The sequence below is a fragment of the Ahaetulla prasina genome, chromosome 1 (genome assembly GCF_028640845.1).
Source record: "Ahaetulla prasina isolate Xishuangbanna chromosome 1, ASM2864084v1, whole genome shotgun sequence".
NCBI lineage: Eukaryota > Metazoa > Chordata > Lepidosauria > Squamata > Colubridae > Ahaetulla > Ahaetulla prasina.
In genome coordinates this window covers 320,812,526-320,829,733 of record NC_080539.1, presented here as the reverse complement: position 1 = coordinate 320,829,733, position 17,208 = coordinate 320,812,526, and the positions used below count along the sequence as shown (strand labels likewise).

Sequence of the window (17,208 nt, the reverse complement as noted above, 5' to 3'; positions counted from 1 at the left end):
TTCACGCTTTTCCGGCTATTTCTCCATCGCGCTGCGAAGCCTCGGTGAAGAGACCTTCCGTCTCTGAGGCAGAAACGGTTCCGGGTCAGAGAACGCGGTAGCCGACCTGCCTGCCGAGCTCGGGAGCTGCGGAGAAGCCGGCGAAAGGGGCAGTCCGGGGAAACTCTGGTGGCTCTCCCAGATTGAGGCCGGGAAAGGGGTGCGCGCTTGCGCAGAGCCGGAGCTCTGGTGTATTGGCGGCGGCGGCGGCAATAATAGCAGGAAGCCGCTCACCATCATCGCGTGAGGGGGGCCCGCGATCCTTGGTCGCCGACGGGCCGCCTGCGCTCCCCTTTCTTAGCTCCTCGGGAAGCGGTCGCGGGGCAGCCATGTCTCTGAATCAATATGAGAGGCATTACAACTCCATCAACTCCGACTTCGGAAGCGAGTCGTCCAGTAGGAGCAGCTCCCGTCCTGGTTCGGGCTTGGGGGGCGAGCAGGAGGAATTGCATTACGCCCCTATACGGGTTTTGGGTCGGGGGGCGTTCGGCGAGGCCACCCTGTATCGCCGGACTGAGGTACGTCGTTGCCCTGGGACTTTTTTTTTCTTCCTTGCATAAGTCGAGGCCCCGAATTTTCCTCTATGTCTAATCCATCCCTCCCTCACTTTTTTTTTTTTAATTTGCCTCTTTACTTGACTTGTTAAAATTCCTCATTCTTTAAGGCGGGCCATTATCTTACATTTTGGAAGTTTAAATTGGTGTGGGAGGAGGGGCTGAAAATTTTACAGTAAACTGTATTATGCTCGAAATCTATGCAGGAAGATCATTTCTTTTGCAGCTCCAGTTCCCTCAGTTTTAAAAAATGATACATTTAAGTATTAGCTTAAGTATTACAAAAGGCCTGAAGAATTTCACCAAACTGGTGGAATGACTATTACAACAACAAGTGCAATCCATTATTAGTAAGTTCAGTATAAAGAGATGCATGCTGAGACAAAGCTGTACTTACACACATACAAATGGGATTTCAGCTGGTGGCAACTGTATAGAAAAGGGGATTTCAACAGAAAGCAGTCCTTGATTGCTGTAAAAGGCACGCATTCCAAGCTGAAATTAGAAAAGGTGTGTGTGTGTCAATTTTATAGTGTTTGCTGTTCAAAGCTACAGCTTGACCACATTGGGAATCCTGTATATTGTAAAGCTGAAGGGCAACAGAATAATTAAGGAGACTGAAGCAACTCCCTTTTGAGATACAAATGCTTGATATTTTTTAAGTTAGAAAATAGGAAAATATAAAAATGATAGAGGTAGATAAAACAGTGCAAAGTTGGAGTATAGAGAAACTTTCCCAATTCAAAATTAATAATTCACTGATTCTATAGTTATTTCATTAAGAGCTGGGATATCCACAACAGATAAAAGGAAGCACAATATAAAGTTACTTATATTAACCTATGGACATAGTCCATAGCTTAAATACATAGTTTATAGCCAAACTATTTAGTGTTTGATTATGTGCCATCAACTCTTAGAGATCACATAGATTTTTTCCATGACAATCTGTCTCTAACTTGGTCCTTCAGGTCTTCACCCATTGCTACTATAACTAAGTCAATCAATGTTGCTTTTAGTCTTCATCTTCTCTTTCTTTTCACCTGTGGTAAGATTAGGGCCTTCTCCAGGGAACCTGGTCTTCACATCATATGTCTGAAGTAGGATAACTTGAGCCTGGTCATTTGTTTCTCTAGTGAGAATTTGGGTTGATTTCAATAAATGATCCACTTATTGGTTTTCTTGGGATTCTTAGGAGTCTACTCCAAAGTTCAAAAATGTCAATGCTTTTCCTGTCCTGCTTCTTTGAAGTCCAACTTTCATTTCCATGGAATGTCACAGAGAATACATAATTTGAAGTGGTGATCACTAATTAGGCAAATTCATATAAGATAAAACTATCAGTAGATAGTGATGGCTCTATGTTGAAGGCAATAGTTCTCTTAATTCAATTGCTGGGAATGACTTGGAGATTATACAGCAGTGCGTATTGGTTCTCTTTTGGCATGTAGTTTGCCATTTTGTGGAAGCAGCATGCGAGGTTAGATTGTCCTTTGGTCTGATCTAGTATAACTCTACTGGCTACTCCACAATATGTGTCCCATTACCTTCTACTGCAAACATTTCTATCTGACTTTCTTTTATTGGTTTGATAGATTTTCATCCAGCTTTTTCTGTTTTGTATAGGGAATTTTGTACTTTTCACAAATACTTTGTTGTTGCTATAATTCCTAATTCTTCTTCCATAGTCTATAGTCTTCTTTTTTTAACCTTTCTCAATTTTGTAAACAATTTATTGTGAAACTAAACTTAAGGCCCTAAAGGAAGAGCGGTGAGTAAGTACAATATTGAGTACTTCTTTTCTAAATCACCTTCCTTTTACTTATTAGGCAGGTATTAATAGTAGAGGTCTAATTTGTGCATATCTAAAGATCATGTCTGTACATGGTGTCTTTGTGTCATATAGCAAAAAGATCAACTTCTAAAACAAAACTCTGACTAGCCTGGGTCCAGATTCAACTTTACCATTTCCAATACTGTATTTAAATAACATAATTTAGATATTTATTATATATCTTATACAAGCAGTCCAACTGAGCCCAAAAATTCTGTTGCTAAGCAAGTAGTTGTTAAATAAGTTGCTGAATCTGGCTTTCCCATGACTGCTTGTCAGAAGATTGGAAAGATGATCACATGGACTTTAGGACAGTGCAACTCTCATAAACGTGAAGCAATTGCCAAGCATCTCAATTTTGATCATGTGACCATAGGGATGGTACAGTTGTCATAAGAGTGAAAAATGGTCATCAGGCACTTTTTTCAAAAGTGTTGTAACTGAACAGTCACTAAATGAACTGTTGTAAGTGGAGGACTATCTGTATTGTCTAATCTAATGTCTATGTATATTTACGCATTTTGTATGGATGTAATATTACTATTATCCTTTTTACCTTCTTTACTACTCCCTCTTATTGGTAGTACTATGATTATTATTAGAATAGAATAGAATAGAATTTTTTATTGGCCAAGTGTGATTGGACACACAAGGAATTTGTCTTGGTGCATATGCTCTCAGTGTACATAAAAGAAAAGATACGTTCATCAAGGTACAACATTTACAACACAATTAATGATCAATATATCAATATAAATCATAAGGATTGCCAGCAACAAGTTATAGTCATACAGTCATAAGTGGAAAGAGATTGGTGATGGGAACTATGAAACGATTAATAGTAGTGCAGATTCAGTAAATAGTCTGACAGTGTTGAGGGAATTATTTGTTTAGCAGAGTGATGGCCTTCGGGAAAAAAACTGTTCTTGTGTCTAGTTGTTCTGGTGTGCAGTGCTCTATAGCGTCGTTTTGAGGGTAGGAGTTGAAACAGTTTATGTCCAGGATGCGAGGGATCTGCAAATTACTCTGCAAATTACTCTGCAAATCTGCAAATTACCGTACTCTGTTGCTTTGCATGTACATGGAGACTAATTCCTTGTATGTCTATCACACTTGGCCAAATTATTCTATTCTATTCATAATTTAAGTAGTTTTAAACCCTGTCAAATAGGGTCAAATAGTAAAACACAAAATTCACAGCACAAAGGTTTTAGTGAACAAATATTTCTTCAGATGACATAGAAAGTGAATAAGGATGGAATTATATATTTGCAGAATTTATTTTCAAAATGTTCTCTCTTTGCATAGTGAATCCTTGTCTCCTCATTATTTATTTAAAAAAAAAAATGGCCACCGAACTTGAATAATGTGACTCTGGGTGGCAATATATTTATTTATATTTAATTCTTTTATTGTACTGGGCTCCCACAGTTTGCCCCAGAACTTCATATACAGCTTTTTTAGTTGATCATACACTATATGCTATTTGGGGATGCATAAAAAAAGTATAGATTCCTTCAAGGAATATGCATTCTTGTAGAAAAGTTATATCACATGACACTTCATAACTATGCAAATCATGTAGCAGAGATAACAACTCTGATTGCAACAGAAGAAACAACACTGAAATATTTTGACAATTCATGTATGCTTAGTTGGGGTTATGATATTAAAAATTGGACTGGGTTCAGGATGCTTTTGCATATAAGGCTTCAAAAATTTTAGCTGGATTAACTTCCTTTGAAATTGGTGTGATTATTTCAATTATAAAGGGCAAAAAATAACATCTTGCTCAATGGAGTTGGAATTATGAAAATGATTTTTTTCAGTTGAAAATATTTGCTGTATGAGGAATTAAGATAATGGAGAAATACATTTTGCTCTTATGCTGTGTTGCCTGGCTGAATTGCTTCCCAAACTGCCATTTAGCATAGGAAAGAAAGGTCATTAGCATAATCTTTTCTTTAACTTTGTTTTTAGAAAATTAAAGAAGAGGATATTTGAAAATAAAATATTGAAGTCGTACAAAAGTTGCTTCCTTTCCAGCAGTTTCCTTTCCATGGCAAAAAAAATAACAGTATAGAAGAAAAAACTGTAGTGCTGCATTACATTTTAGCAAAGTTTAGGGCTAAACTACAAAGCAAGCATAACATTTAAGAAAGGCATTTCAAATAAGATTATTAAAGAATCCACATGATAGAGGCAGATAAATTTTGATCTGGGTAAAGAGGGTGAAATCCGGTAAATTTGGGCTATATGGATTTGCTTACCAAGATATTCTATTTGGTTTTCTGAGAAAAAAGGTGTATTAGGGTATAATCAGTTAATTAAATATGTGTGAAGGCGGAAATATTTTTTACAGTGTGTGATTTCAACTCAATTCCAGGCAGGTCTTTTGATTTCTATCTTTCATAACGCTGTTACAGTCTATTAATTATTTAACATCATTAACAACTGTATTTTCTAAGAGTGGATAATTTTTGAATGCTATATCTAAAATAATTTTTTAATAGTTCATTAAAGACAACTTGAAAATCCTTAATATAGCTGCAGTTGCTACCAGAATTAATTAATTAATTAATTAATTGCATTTGTATACCGCCTTTCTCCGGAAGGACTCAGGGCGGTTAACAGCCAATTTAAAAGATACAATAAATATACAATAAAAACAAAACTAAAATTTATATAAATAGTGGCCAAAATTAAAAACTAAGTAATATAAAAACTAAAACCCCATTTAAAATTACTTAATCAGGCTAGCCCAGCTCGACGGAATAAAAGAGTCTTCAATTCACGGCGGAAAGTCCGAAGGTCGGGGAGTTGGCGAAGCCCCGGAGGCAGCTCGTTCCAGAAGGCAGGAGCCCCCACAGAGAAGGCCCTACCCCTGGGGGTCGCCAGACATTGTTTCACTGATGGTACCCCAAGGAGGCCCTCCCTGTGGGAGCGCACAGGTCGGTGGGAGGCTGTTTGTGGCAGTAGGCGGTCCCGTAAATAGCCCGGTCCTAAGCCATGGAGCGCTTTAAAGATGGTAATCAACACCTTCAATTAATAAATTAACTGAATAATTTGATCTAGAATCTTATCACAAGAATTTGATATAGCAATATTCTTTATCAAATTGGTTTTACTGTTTAAAGCTGAGGTTGGAGTAATGTCTGAAAAACTGACAATATTCAATTATTACTGAAAAGGAAGAAAAGGTTAGTTTTTGGAATCAGAAATAAGGAATGAGCATTTGAATCCCATATTTAATTTTTGGATGACTGAAGAAATAAATGTTATTTTTAAGATGTTTGTAAATTATCTGGAGTATACGTTTAACTAAGCAGGCTTTTTAAATTGCAGGACGATTCACTTGTAGTATGGAAGGAAGTGGATCTTACCAGATTGTCAGAAAAAGAGCGGCGTGATGCTTTGAATGAGATTGTTATTCTTGCTCTGTTGCAACATGATAATATCATTGCTTATTACAATCATTTCATGGACAACACCACTTTGCTGATTGAACTGGAGTACTGTAATGGTGAGAACAACGTCTTGTAAAGAGCAAACCTATCTTCTGTCTTGAGTTCTGCAAGGAGAGATGGAACAGAGAGAATCTGTGCTTTGTTTATAAATGTTAGCTACAGGTAGATTGACAAATGCAAACCAAATTTACACTGCAGGATTGCCATTTATGTTTCAGAGATATATACTCTGTAGTTGCTGAATAAGAGACACTTAAAATCAGAACTAATTACAAGAAAGATGTGGTACTAAATATACAGCCAATTTGAGGAGATTTGCAGAATAAACAGAGTAAAGAAAATTAAAAGTACCGTACAATGACAAATAATCTCTTTATTTTAAGCCATCCATGGTGCTCCCTTCTCCTGTATTAAATATTTTGGATTACATTTTTCCTTCCTTGCAAACTCTATAGTCTTTCTAATTAATTTTGCAGATTATTAGCATCAAAGGAATCATTATTTATTTAAACTTAAATTTCATTATTTTCCTAAGTTTATTGAACTTTTATTTGTAACATCTTTTGAGGTTTGGATTAAAGATGGCAGCAGTAGCAAAGACTAGAGCAGAAATGAGAATTCTGTTTTCCATAGAAAAAATTAGGAAAACATTAACATCCCCTGAGGGATTTTTAATACACAGAAAGAGAATGTATGAAATTTATAACTCAGTATTTTTCTTTTCTACTTACAGGTGGAAATCTCTATGATAAGATCCTACGACAAAAAGATACATTGTTTGAAGAAGAGGTAATGAAAACGTTGGGAGACAAAGGGCAGTCTGCTTCTTTTTTATTCACTTGATCGGTCTTTAATTTGTTTTTTAAGATAGTCTTCCTCAACCAGATTATCTCAGGCATGTTGAACTATAGATGTCATAATTTCCAGCCAGTATAGGAATTTTGGAAACAGTAGTCCAATACTATTATCAAACTGTATAGAGGCAGGGAGCAAATAATCTCTACAATAAAAAAAAGTTAAAATAACCCAAATGCCACCAGATTATCACAGTTTATGAGTTTTGTGAATACTGATATATTGTGTGTACTTGTGTAGAAATGTGAATTCATAGGAGTTTTAAGGCAAAGTCTTTTTCATATTGAGGTCTTGTGAGATTTGATAATCTCAGGGACTTAAAAAATAATAATGTAGGGACTCTGCAAATGCCATCAAGAGGTTTGTGAGTATATCATGCAGGATTGTTGTGTCACCCTCCAGCAACTGCTGTATAGTAAGCAAGTTATGTAACGAAATGGAAAACTCCAATCTGATTATATGGAAGACACCTTGCCTATGTCATTGCCTTGCACTGATCTGTAGGAAAGTATATGTAAAAAAGATATTTGTATTATGTACATTTTAAATATTTGTGTGATACTCTTAAAAATATCACCGGCTATGGCAAACCTCCTTCCCAGGCTGAAGGTGATCAACAACTGGCAGATAATCTGAATGAGTTTTACTGCAGGTTTGAAAGGAAACTACAGCCACCTATCTCCACAACCCCCATCTCAGACACACCAACAACAGCAAGCCTCCTACAACTGACCCCATTTCATTGGGTTCACAACCCCTAGTGATCACAGAAAAGAAAGTGCAGGATCTATTTCACAGACAAAAGCCAGGAAAAGCTCAGGCCCAGACAAGATAACTCCTTCTTGTTTAAAAGTCTGTGCTGACCAATTGGCCCCCATCTTCAACCATGTTTTCAATAAATCACTAGAGATGTGCTATGTTCCTTCTTGCTTCAAACACTCTACCATCATCCCAGTGCCGAAGAAGCCCACCATCAAGGAACTGAATGACTACAGACCAGTTGCTTTAACATCTGTAGTCATGAAAACCTTTGAAAGACTAGTGCTTTCCTACTTGAAAACCATCACTATTAGACCCCTTGCAATTTGCATACCGAGCAAATAGATCAACTGATGATGCTGTTAATATGGCTCTGCACTACATCCTACAACATCTTGAGTCTCCAAAGACCTATGCAAGGGTCCTTTTTGTAGACTTTAGTTCAGCATTCAATACCATCATTCCAGACATTCTTCTAACTAAGCTAAACCAGCTTCAGGTACCGGAACAGACTTGTAAGTGGATCACAAGCTTCCTAACAAACAGGAAGCAGCAGGTGAAGCTAAGCAAGATCACATCAAATACCTGTACAATTAGCACAGGGGCCCCCCAAGGCTGTGTGCTCTCCCCACTTCTCTTCTCTCTGTACACCAATGATTGCATCTCCAACGATCCATCTGTTAAGCTACTGAAGTTCGCAGATGACACAGCAGTGATTGGTCTCATTTGAGACAGTGACGAATCCGCATATAGACGAGAGGTCGAACGACTAGCCTTGTGGTGCAACCAAAACAATCTGGAACTGAACACGCTCAAAACCGTAGAAATGGTGGTAGACTTTAGGAGAAACCCTTCCATACTTCCACCTCTCACAATACTAGACAACACAGTATCAACAGTAGAAACCTTCAAATTTCTAGGTTCTATCATATCGCAAGATCTAAAATGGACAGCTAACATCAAAAACATCATTAAAAAAGGACAACAAAGAATGTTCCTTCTGCGCCAACTCAGTAAGCTCAAACTGCCCAAGGAGCTGCTGATTCAGTTCTACAGAGGAATTATTGAATCTGTCATTTGCACCTCTATAACTGTCTGGTTCGGTTCTGCAACCCAACAAGAAAAACACAGACTTCAGAGGATAATTAGAACTGCAGAAAAAATAATTGCTACCAACCTGCCTTCCATTGAGGACCTGTATACTGCACGAATCAAGAAGAAGGCCGTGAAAATATTTACAGATCCCTCACATCCAGGACATAAACTGTTTCAACTCCTACCCTCAAAACGACGCTATAGAGCACTGCATACCAGAAAAACTAGACACAAGAACAGTTTTTTCCCGAAAGCCATCACTCTGCTAAACAAATAATTCCCTCAACACTGTCAAACTATTTACTAAATCTGCACTACTATTAATCTTCTCATCGTTCCCATCACCAATCTCTTTCCACTTATGACTGTATGACTGTAACTTTGTTGCTGGCAATCCCTATGATTTATATTGATCATCAATTGTGTTGTAAATGTTGTACCTTGATGAACGTATCTTTTCTTTTATGTACACTGAGAGCATATTTATTATTTATTTATTATTTATTATTCGTATTTTTATACCGCCCTTCTCCGAAGACTCAGGGCGGTGTACAGCAGAAATAAAACTTCAATATCAAAAACTTTAAAATACAATAAACAATTAAAAATCTAATTCAATAAGCCGAAGAATTAAAAATATCTGAGTAAAAATAGTAAATAAAATTAATTCCCTTAAAATCCCATTCATTCAACAGGGCAGGAGCTCCCACAGAGAATGCTCTCCCCCTGGGGGTCACCAGCCGACATTGTCTGGCCGACGGCACTCTGAGGAGGCCCTCTCTGTGGGAGCGCACAGGTCGATGGGAGGTTACTGATGGCAGTAGGCGGTCCCGTAAATATCCCGGTCCCATGCCATGGAGTGCTTTAAAGATGATAACCAGAACCTTGAATCGCACCCGGAAGACCACCGGCAACCAATGCAGCCTGCGCAGGAGAGGTGTTACATGGGAGCTACGAGGAGCTCCCTCAATCCCCCGCGTGGCCACATTCTGTACCAGTTGGAGCCTCCTGGTGCTCTTCAAGGGGAGCCCCATATAGAGAGCATTGCAGTAATCCAGATGGGAAGTAACTAGGGCATGAGTGACTGTACATAACGAGTCCCGATCCAGGAAAGGGCGCAATTGGCGAATCAGGCAAACCTGATAAAAAGCTCCCGTGGCGACGGACGTCAGATGGTTTTCTAAAGACAGCCGTGCATCCAGGAGAACGCCTAAATTGCGCACCGATTCCCTGGGGGCCAGCGATTCGGCCCCCCCCAGTCAAAGATGGAGTTAATTGACTGTGCCGGGACGCCGGTATCCACAGCCATTTTGTCTTGGATGGGTTGAGTCGGAGTCTGTTCGTCCCCATCCAGACCTGAACGGCCTCAAGGCACCGGGTCATCACATCAACGGCTTCGTTGGGGTGGTTCGGGGTGGAACTGTACAGCTGAGTGTCATCAGCGTACAGTTGGCAACTCACCCCGAAACCATGGATGATCTCCCCCAGCGGCTTCATATAGATGTTGAACAGGAGAGGCGAGAGGATCGACCCCTGCGGAACTCCACAAGTGAGTTGCCTAGCAGTTGACCTCTGCCCTCCTGTCAACACCGTCTGTGAACAGTCGGAGAGGTAGGAGGAGAACCACCGAAAAATGGTGCCCCCCACTCCCAAACCCTCCAACCGTCGCAGCAAGATACCATGGTCGATGGTATCAAAAGCCGCTGACAGATCCAGCAGAACAAGGACAGAGGAACAACCCCTGTCTCGTGCCCTCCAGAGATCATCAACCAACGCGACCAAAGCCGTCTCCGTGCTATACCCAGACCTGAAGCCGGACTGGTACGGGTCTAGATAGACAGTTTCCTCCAGGTACCAGGGAAGCTGCCATGCCACCACACTCTCAACAACCTTCGCCACAAAGCGAAGGTTGGAGACAGGACGATAATTAGCCAAAATAGCCGGGTCCAGGGAAGGCTTCTTAAGGAGGGGTCTCACCACCGCCTCTTTCAAGGCAGCTGGGAAGACTCCCTCCATCAAAGAAGCACTAATAATTCCCTGGAGCCAACCTCATGTCACCTCCTGGGTGGCCAACACCAGCCAGGAGGGACACGGGTCCAATAAACGTGGTAGCATTCAACCTTCCCAGTATCCTGTCCATGTCATCAGGAGTCACAGAGTCGAACTCCGCCCAAACAATATTCTCAAGACCTGCCTCTGTCGTCCCATCTGAATCCACCTGTCAGCCTCCGCTTTAATTAAGTTTATTTCTCCTACTAGATTATCTGATTGTTTTATTACCTTGTTAAAAGTTTGCTCTACTGAGTGTCTTACATGCTTTATGGAGGAGGGGGGAGGTTTTCACTGTTTCCAGCGTCGGCTGACATTGCATGTGTGGGAGAGGGAAAAAGCCTTTTTAAAATAGATGTTTGAATTGTTTTGGCGCGTGAATGTAACGGTAGCTGCTGGCTCCACATTCCATCCAGAAGATTGACAGAGGGAGAATATCGGAAGTGAAACTACACGTGGCCAAGGAGGTAGAAGACATTGGACTATTACTGTATTGACCTCTAGTAGGGGGAGGGTTCAGGAGAGAATATGACTCTGTGGTTTTGTTTTACTTCCAGTTCCAGCTTTGCTTGTACTGCATACAGACTTGTTTGGTATAAATTACCAATTTCTTCAACATGATGGAGTTGGGTCTTTATTTTCTCAAACACTGATCTGGGGCAGGCTGACACCACCCAATCAGTATCCAGCCCGTCCCGGATCTGAACAATTTTATCGTGCAGATACCTTCCAAATTCCTCAGCACGTCCCTGCAAGGGGTCCTCCCGAGCTCCCTGAAAAAGAAGGGAGTGGGTCACCCTAAACAGAGCGGCTGGGCGGTTATCTGCCGATGCGATAAGAGCGGAAAAGTATTCCTGCTTTGCCATCCCTATCGCCACTAGATAGGCCTGAATATGTGACCGCACTAGTGTTCGGTCAGATTCGGAACAACTGGCTCTCCAGGCGTTCTCTAGGCGTCTTTTCCGGTGCTTCATCACTCTCAGCTCCTCGGAAAACCAAGGAGCTGGTTGAGAGCAGCGCCGGGTCAGAGGCCGCAAAGGTACGACGCGGTCCAAAGCTCCCGTCGCCGCCCTTTCCCAGGCGGCGGCAACAAGTTCTTCGGCCGAGCTGTGGGCTAGATCCTCAGGGATCGGCCCAAGCTCCGTCAGGAACCCGATAGGGTCCATCAGGCGCCTGGGACGGAACCACCGAACTGGCTCCGTCTCCCTGCGGTGTGGGTTTGCGGTTCGAAAGTCCAGGCGAAGAAGCGAATGATCCGTCCATGGCAAGGGAGTAATGACTAAATCCCCCACTTTCAGGTCATTCAACCACTATCCCGAGACAAAAATCAGGTCCAGCGAGTGTCCCCCAGTGTGTGTGGGCCCATTTACTAACTGGGTTAGGTCCAAGGCTGCCATGGAGGCCATGAACTCCCGAGCTGTCGACGATGTCTCGCCTACCGACGGCAAGTTGAAATCCCGCATGACCATAAGCCTGGGGGTATCAACTGCTGACTCGGCTATCACATCGAGCAGCTCAGGCAGGGCTGTTGTCACGTGGCAGGGAGCCAGGTACATGATCAGCAAACCCACCTGTAACCCTTGGCCCCACCGCACAAAGAGAGACTCACAACCGGCTATCTGCGGGACAGTGGCCTCCCTCGGCTCCAGATTCTCGTTTATAATAACCGCTACTCCTCCACCCCTGCCTTGAACCCTCGGCTGATGAAATGCTCGGAAGCCCGGTGGACACATTTCAACGAGGGGAACCCCCCCCCTTCCGTGCCCAACCAGGTCTCCGTAATGCCCATCAGGTCTGCACCCCCCTCTTGTATCAGATCTAAAGTGAGGGGGGCCTTATTAACTACGGACCTGGCATTGCACAACATCAGCCGAAGGTCAAGGCCCTGAGGATTCCCACCACTCGGGGAATGGGAAAAGGCAGAGGGACCGGAGCGCGCAGTCGCTTGCAAACAGCGAGGGCGCGCCCCCCAAACATGATGCGATCCCCCTCTTCCGCCATATCTGCCCCTCCCATATGCACCAAGACAAATTCCTTGTGTGTCCAATCACACTTGGCCAATAAAATTCTATTCTATTCTATTCTATACTATAGATTCCACACTTGATATGACTTTTTAAAGGATTTATGAGTCTGCTTGATTACAGTGACATGACTATAGCCTAACATCTTTAATAAGAATTTGTTTATTACTGCCACAACTCTTAGAATACTTTTCTTTTACATTTCATATTTAAAAGAATAGAACAACTTTTTCTGCACTCCTAAAACTAATTGCTAAGCAGAAAGATTCATGCATTTGTTTTTACATATACAATTGTTGGACTATTGTTATATCAGTTTAAAATGTGATTACATATACGATATGTTCTCTGTGTCCAGTGAGGCATATTTTCTGTTCCAAAATATGTTTTGAATTGCAACTTTAGCACTTTAAAGCCATTTTATTTTTAAAAGGCCATTTTATTAAAATAAGAAGTTCTTCATGATAAAGACCCAGATTATATTCAGTGGTTGCTCAATATTTTACATGTCTGTAAAAGGGAGACAGTGATAGAATACAGATGTTTTATTCAAAGAAATGTTTTAAGTATAGAATGGTGGTGTGATAGCTGAAAGTTCGAATTAAGGAGTATAAAGACCACCATGAATTTTTTTTTACAACAGCTTGAAATCTCAGTTCATACTCTTAGTTATTTTTGTTATTAAGGTATAAATTTCTTTAGCATCCATTATCCATTTGAAAACTATGAACTAATAATTCCAGAAAGGTAACTTTCTGGAAAGGTGCTCAATATTGAGTTGCTTTTAAATGATAAAACCACTTTCTTAAGAAAAGTTCAATTAGAATATTTCCTGTGCTTGTCTCCTAATTTTTTTTTCTATGTGAACTTTTTTTTTTTTTTTGCAGATGGTAGTGTGGTACCTCTTTCAAATTGCATCAGCAGTGAGCTGTATCCACAGAGAAGGAATTCTTCACAGGTACTTTAACTTAGGTGCAAAAGAAGGCAAAAATTCTGTCTGTTGACTCTGATAAATTTCTCTTAAAGGAAAGGCAGATAAATATTCCTATATAATTAAATGAGAGTTCCTCAAGTTGCATACAACCAAATATATGAAAGACCGTATTCTGCAGCACCAAGCATCTGACAAGCATTTTCATAATATTAATATTTAATATTTAATATTATTTAACTGAATATTAATTGAAAATAATATTAACTGAATACTTATAGTTTCCATATGACATAAAAGATAACGAATACAGAGAGTTCAAGTTAGCCTTAGATTCCTGTTCTGCAGTGAAGCTCATTGAATGAATTTGAGCCAATCATGTTTGCCTTAGTATATTATCACAAGGCTGCTGTGAGGTTAAAATTGATTGGGAAGAAACCATGTGTGTTACCTTGAGCTCCTTGTAGAAAAAGCATCATATAAATGAAATATATAAATATTCTAACCGTAAAGCAAACTATTTAGATTGGCATATTATTTCCTGTAATTGTTGTTTGACATTTTATAATTTTGCTTCATATTAACTTTTTAACCACTGGACCATAATAACATTAAACATTATTTACAATTATAAGTTATCCCATTCTGAAGCCATATTAAAATGACTTTATTTTCATTTTAACTGTCTCCTCTTTTTCTGAATTTCTTTGGTGATAACACTCTCAAGTAGCAGAATCTAGGAAAAAACTAGTCCTTGGAATAAAAATGATACAGTTAGAAATACAGGCCTCAGATACTCTTATGAATGCCCAAGAGGTTATAGTTTTTTGTTAAACTTTTTTTAAAAAATTGTGGAAGTATTTTTTGTTTGTTTGTTTACATTTATACCCCGCCCTTCTCCGAAGACTCAGGGCGGCTTACAGTGTATATGGCAATAGTCTCATTCTATTTGTATATTTTTACAAAGTCAACTTATTGCCCCCCCAACAATCTGGGTCCTCATTTTACCTACCTTATAAAGGATGGAAGGCTGAGTCAACCTTGGCTGAGTCAACAATTTTGTTCTTTTACATAGATGCTTCATAAAAGTTTTAAGAATTTTTTTTTAAATCAAGGATTTTGCCATGAATTTACATTGAAATGCATTCTTCTAGGCCTCAGATGAAGAAGCAACAATATGCTAGCATTAACTATTCATTGCTTTCAAACCATTAAATCTTGAATAAGATTAAAGTGGTTTAGAAACAAATATACATGTACAAAATTCAGACATTAATTTTACCAATTTTTGCCCTTTTATTTCATTTACTGCTTATAAAACTAGAATTAATGATTAAAAGGTTTATGAACCATTCTTCAGGATTGTCTGACTCTACATGGTATGGAAACTATTAGCTAGTGAAATAGCTTCTATCTTTAACTTAAAGGCATTTTGCATAAAGACACTTGTTCTGAGGTTAAGCATTTGCTGTACTACATCTTTCGATCATCTGATTTCTTCATTGGCCCCAGTGTCTTTTCTTACATCTTTTATTGCCTTTAACTGCCTGGCATTTTTCATCATTAAGAATGATAATACATTAATAATAAAGATGTGAGTTAAGTGGATGAAGAATTTTTGTGATCATTAAAATTGCTAATAAAGATCATGTTTGGAATCTCATATATTAGTCAAAACTATACATATATACTATATATTCATATTGTATCACAATTGGTTTGTTAATATTTAATTTTGTTTACTTAATAAAGAATGAAATCAACCATAAAGTGCTATATGCAATCCCTATTTTAAATGATACTCCAGGTTTTTTGGCACTATAGAAACTTGCAGTATGCATTTTTGTTGTCTTCTTGTTTTTTTTTTTTGTTTTTTTTTTATTCAAAAAGTTTTACAAAAAATTTTTTTCCCCCTTTCCCCCCCTCCTCCCCCCTCCCTTCGCAACCCCCCTCCCCCCCCCCGACTTCCCGGAACGAGCACAAGGTATAGTTAAAAATAAAACAAGCATATGCTAAAAAATTTTCGTCCCAACTTAATTATACCCCTACAATCATCAATTCCTAACTTCCCCCCAAAGCAATCAAACATAATACATCATAATCATTCAAAACAGTCTGATAACTCTTAGTCTGATATCTACGTTGAATATAGTCAATCCATTTTTCCATTCCTTTAAGTATCTTTCTTGCGTATTGTCTTTCAAAAGGCTGATATCTTCGCCATCTCAGCCAAATTGGCAACTTTCAATATCCATTCTTGTATTGTTGGTACTTCTTTTTTCTTCCAATATTGTCCTATTAGTAATCTTGCTGCAGTTATTAGATTTAAAATCAATTTAGTCTCAATTACTGTACAATCCGTAATAATTCCCAACAAGAAAAATTGCGGCAGGAACTTTATCTTCTTTTTCAGAACATTTTGTAAAATCCACCAAATTTTTATCCAAAAGGCCTTTATGTCCTTACAAGTCCACCAAATGTGAAAATATGTAGCGTCATCACAATTACATCTCCAACATTTTGCTTGCATTTCTGGATACATACACGATAATTTTTTAGGATCTAGATGCCATCTATAAAACATTTTATAAAAATTTTCCCTCAGATTCTGTGCCTGCGTGAATTTAACATTTCTAACCCAAATTTTTTCCCACGTTTCCAATAATATTGGCTCCTGAAAATTTTGTGCCCACTTTATCATGTGAACCTGGCTTCCCCATTGACCTTGTTTGTAAGAAGGTTACAAAAGGGGATCATATGATCCCAGGACACTGCAACTGTCATAAATATGAGTCAGTTGCCAAGCATCCAAATTTTGATCACATGATTATGGGGATGCTGCCACGGTCCATAAGTATGAAAAATGGTCATAAGTTACTTTTTGTGCCATTGTAACTTTGCTCACTAAATGAACTGTTGTAAGTCAAGGACTACCTGTGTTAACAAAGTGAATATGTTATTTTTTTAAAACGTTCTGTGTCTGTTGATATAAATATTTATATCTCAATCTTTCTTTCCTAGAGATATAAAGACCTTGAATATCTTCCTCACCAAAGCAAATCTCATAAAACTGGGGGACTATGGCTTAGCAAAAAAATTGAATTCTGAGTATTCCATGGCTGAAACTGTAAGTGGCTGCAGGACGAATGTGATGATGATGATGATTCAGCTGTTTGGGACTTTATGCACTTCAAATATGATCAACTGTTTATTTCTTACTTTTTCCTCTTCTGAATTATTTCTAACAAAAGTACCTAAATTTGCAATTCAGATGTTTTGAGTTCTTTGAATTCACATCTATATGTTTTTCAGTAGATTTTTAAAATAAATATATGGCTGCTCTCCTCCATATGGTCCTTTAGGAAGGAATTTAAGGCCTGGCTCTTTCTCTAGGCCAATGATGGCTAACCTTTTTGCCATCACATGCCAGAAGGGGAGGAGAGGGGGGTCGTGTATGTGCATGGCCACACCCATAATTCTATGCGCACCGTGCATGCATGCACAACCCCCCCACTACCCCCACTCTTGGCACGCAATGACCCAGTAGGCCCATTTTTCTCTCACACCTGGTTCCAGAGCCTTTCTAGGAGTCTAGGGAGGG

The 17,208-nt window shown here is 39.4% G+C and overlaps 1 protein-coding gene across 1 annotated transcript in view; it reads left to right on the top strand.

Moving 5' to 3' along the window:
- Positions 1–133: 133 nt before the first annotated feature.
- Positions 134–17,208, top strand: part of NEK9 (NIMA related kinase 9) — a 43,625-nt gene continuing 26,550 nt past the window's right edge. The window contains exons 1-5 of the mRNA XM_058162373.1: positions 134–557; positions 5,773–5,950; positions 6,628–6,683; positions 13,564–13,634; positions 16,629–16,734. Coding sequence (XP_058018356.1) covers positions 369–557; positions 5,773–5,950; positions 6,628–6,683; positions 13,564–13,634; positions 16,629–16,734 — 600 coding nt within the window. The 5' untranslated portion in view covers positions 134–368. The remainder of the gene's footprint in view (positions 558–5,772; positions 5,951–6,627; positions 6,684–13,563; positions 13,635–16,628; positions 16,735–17,208) is intronic.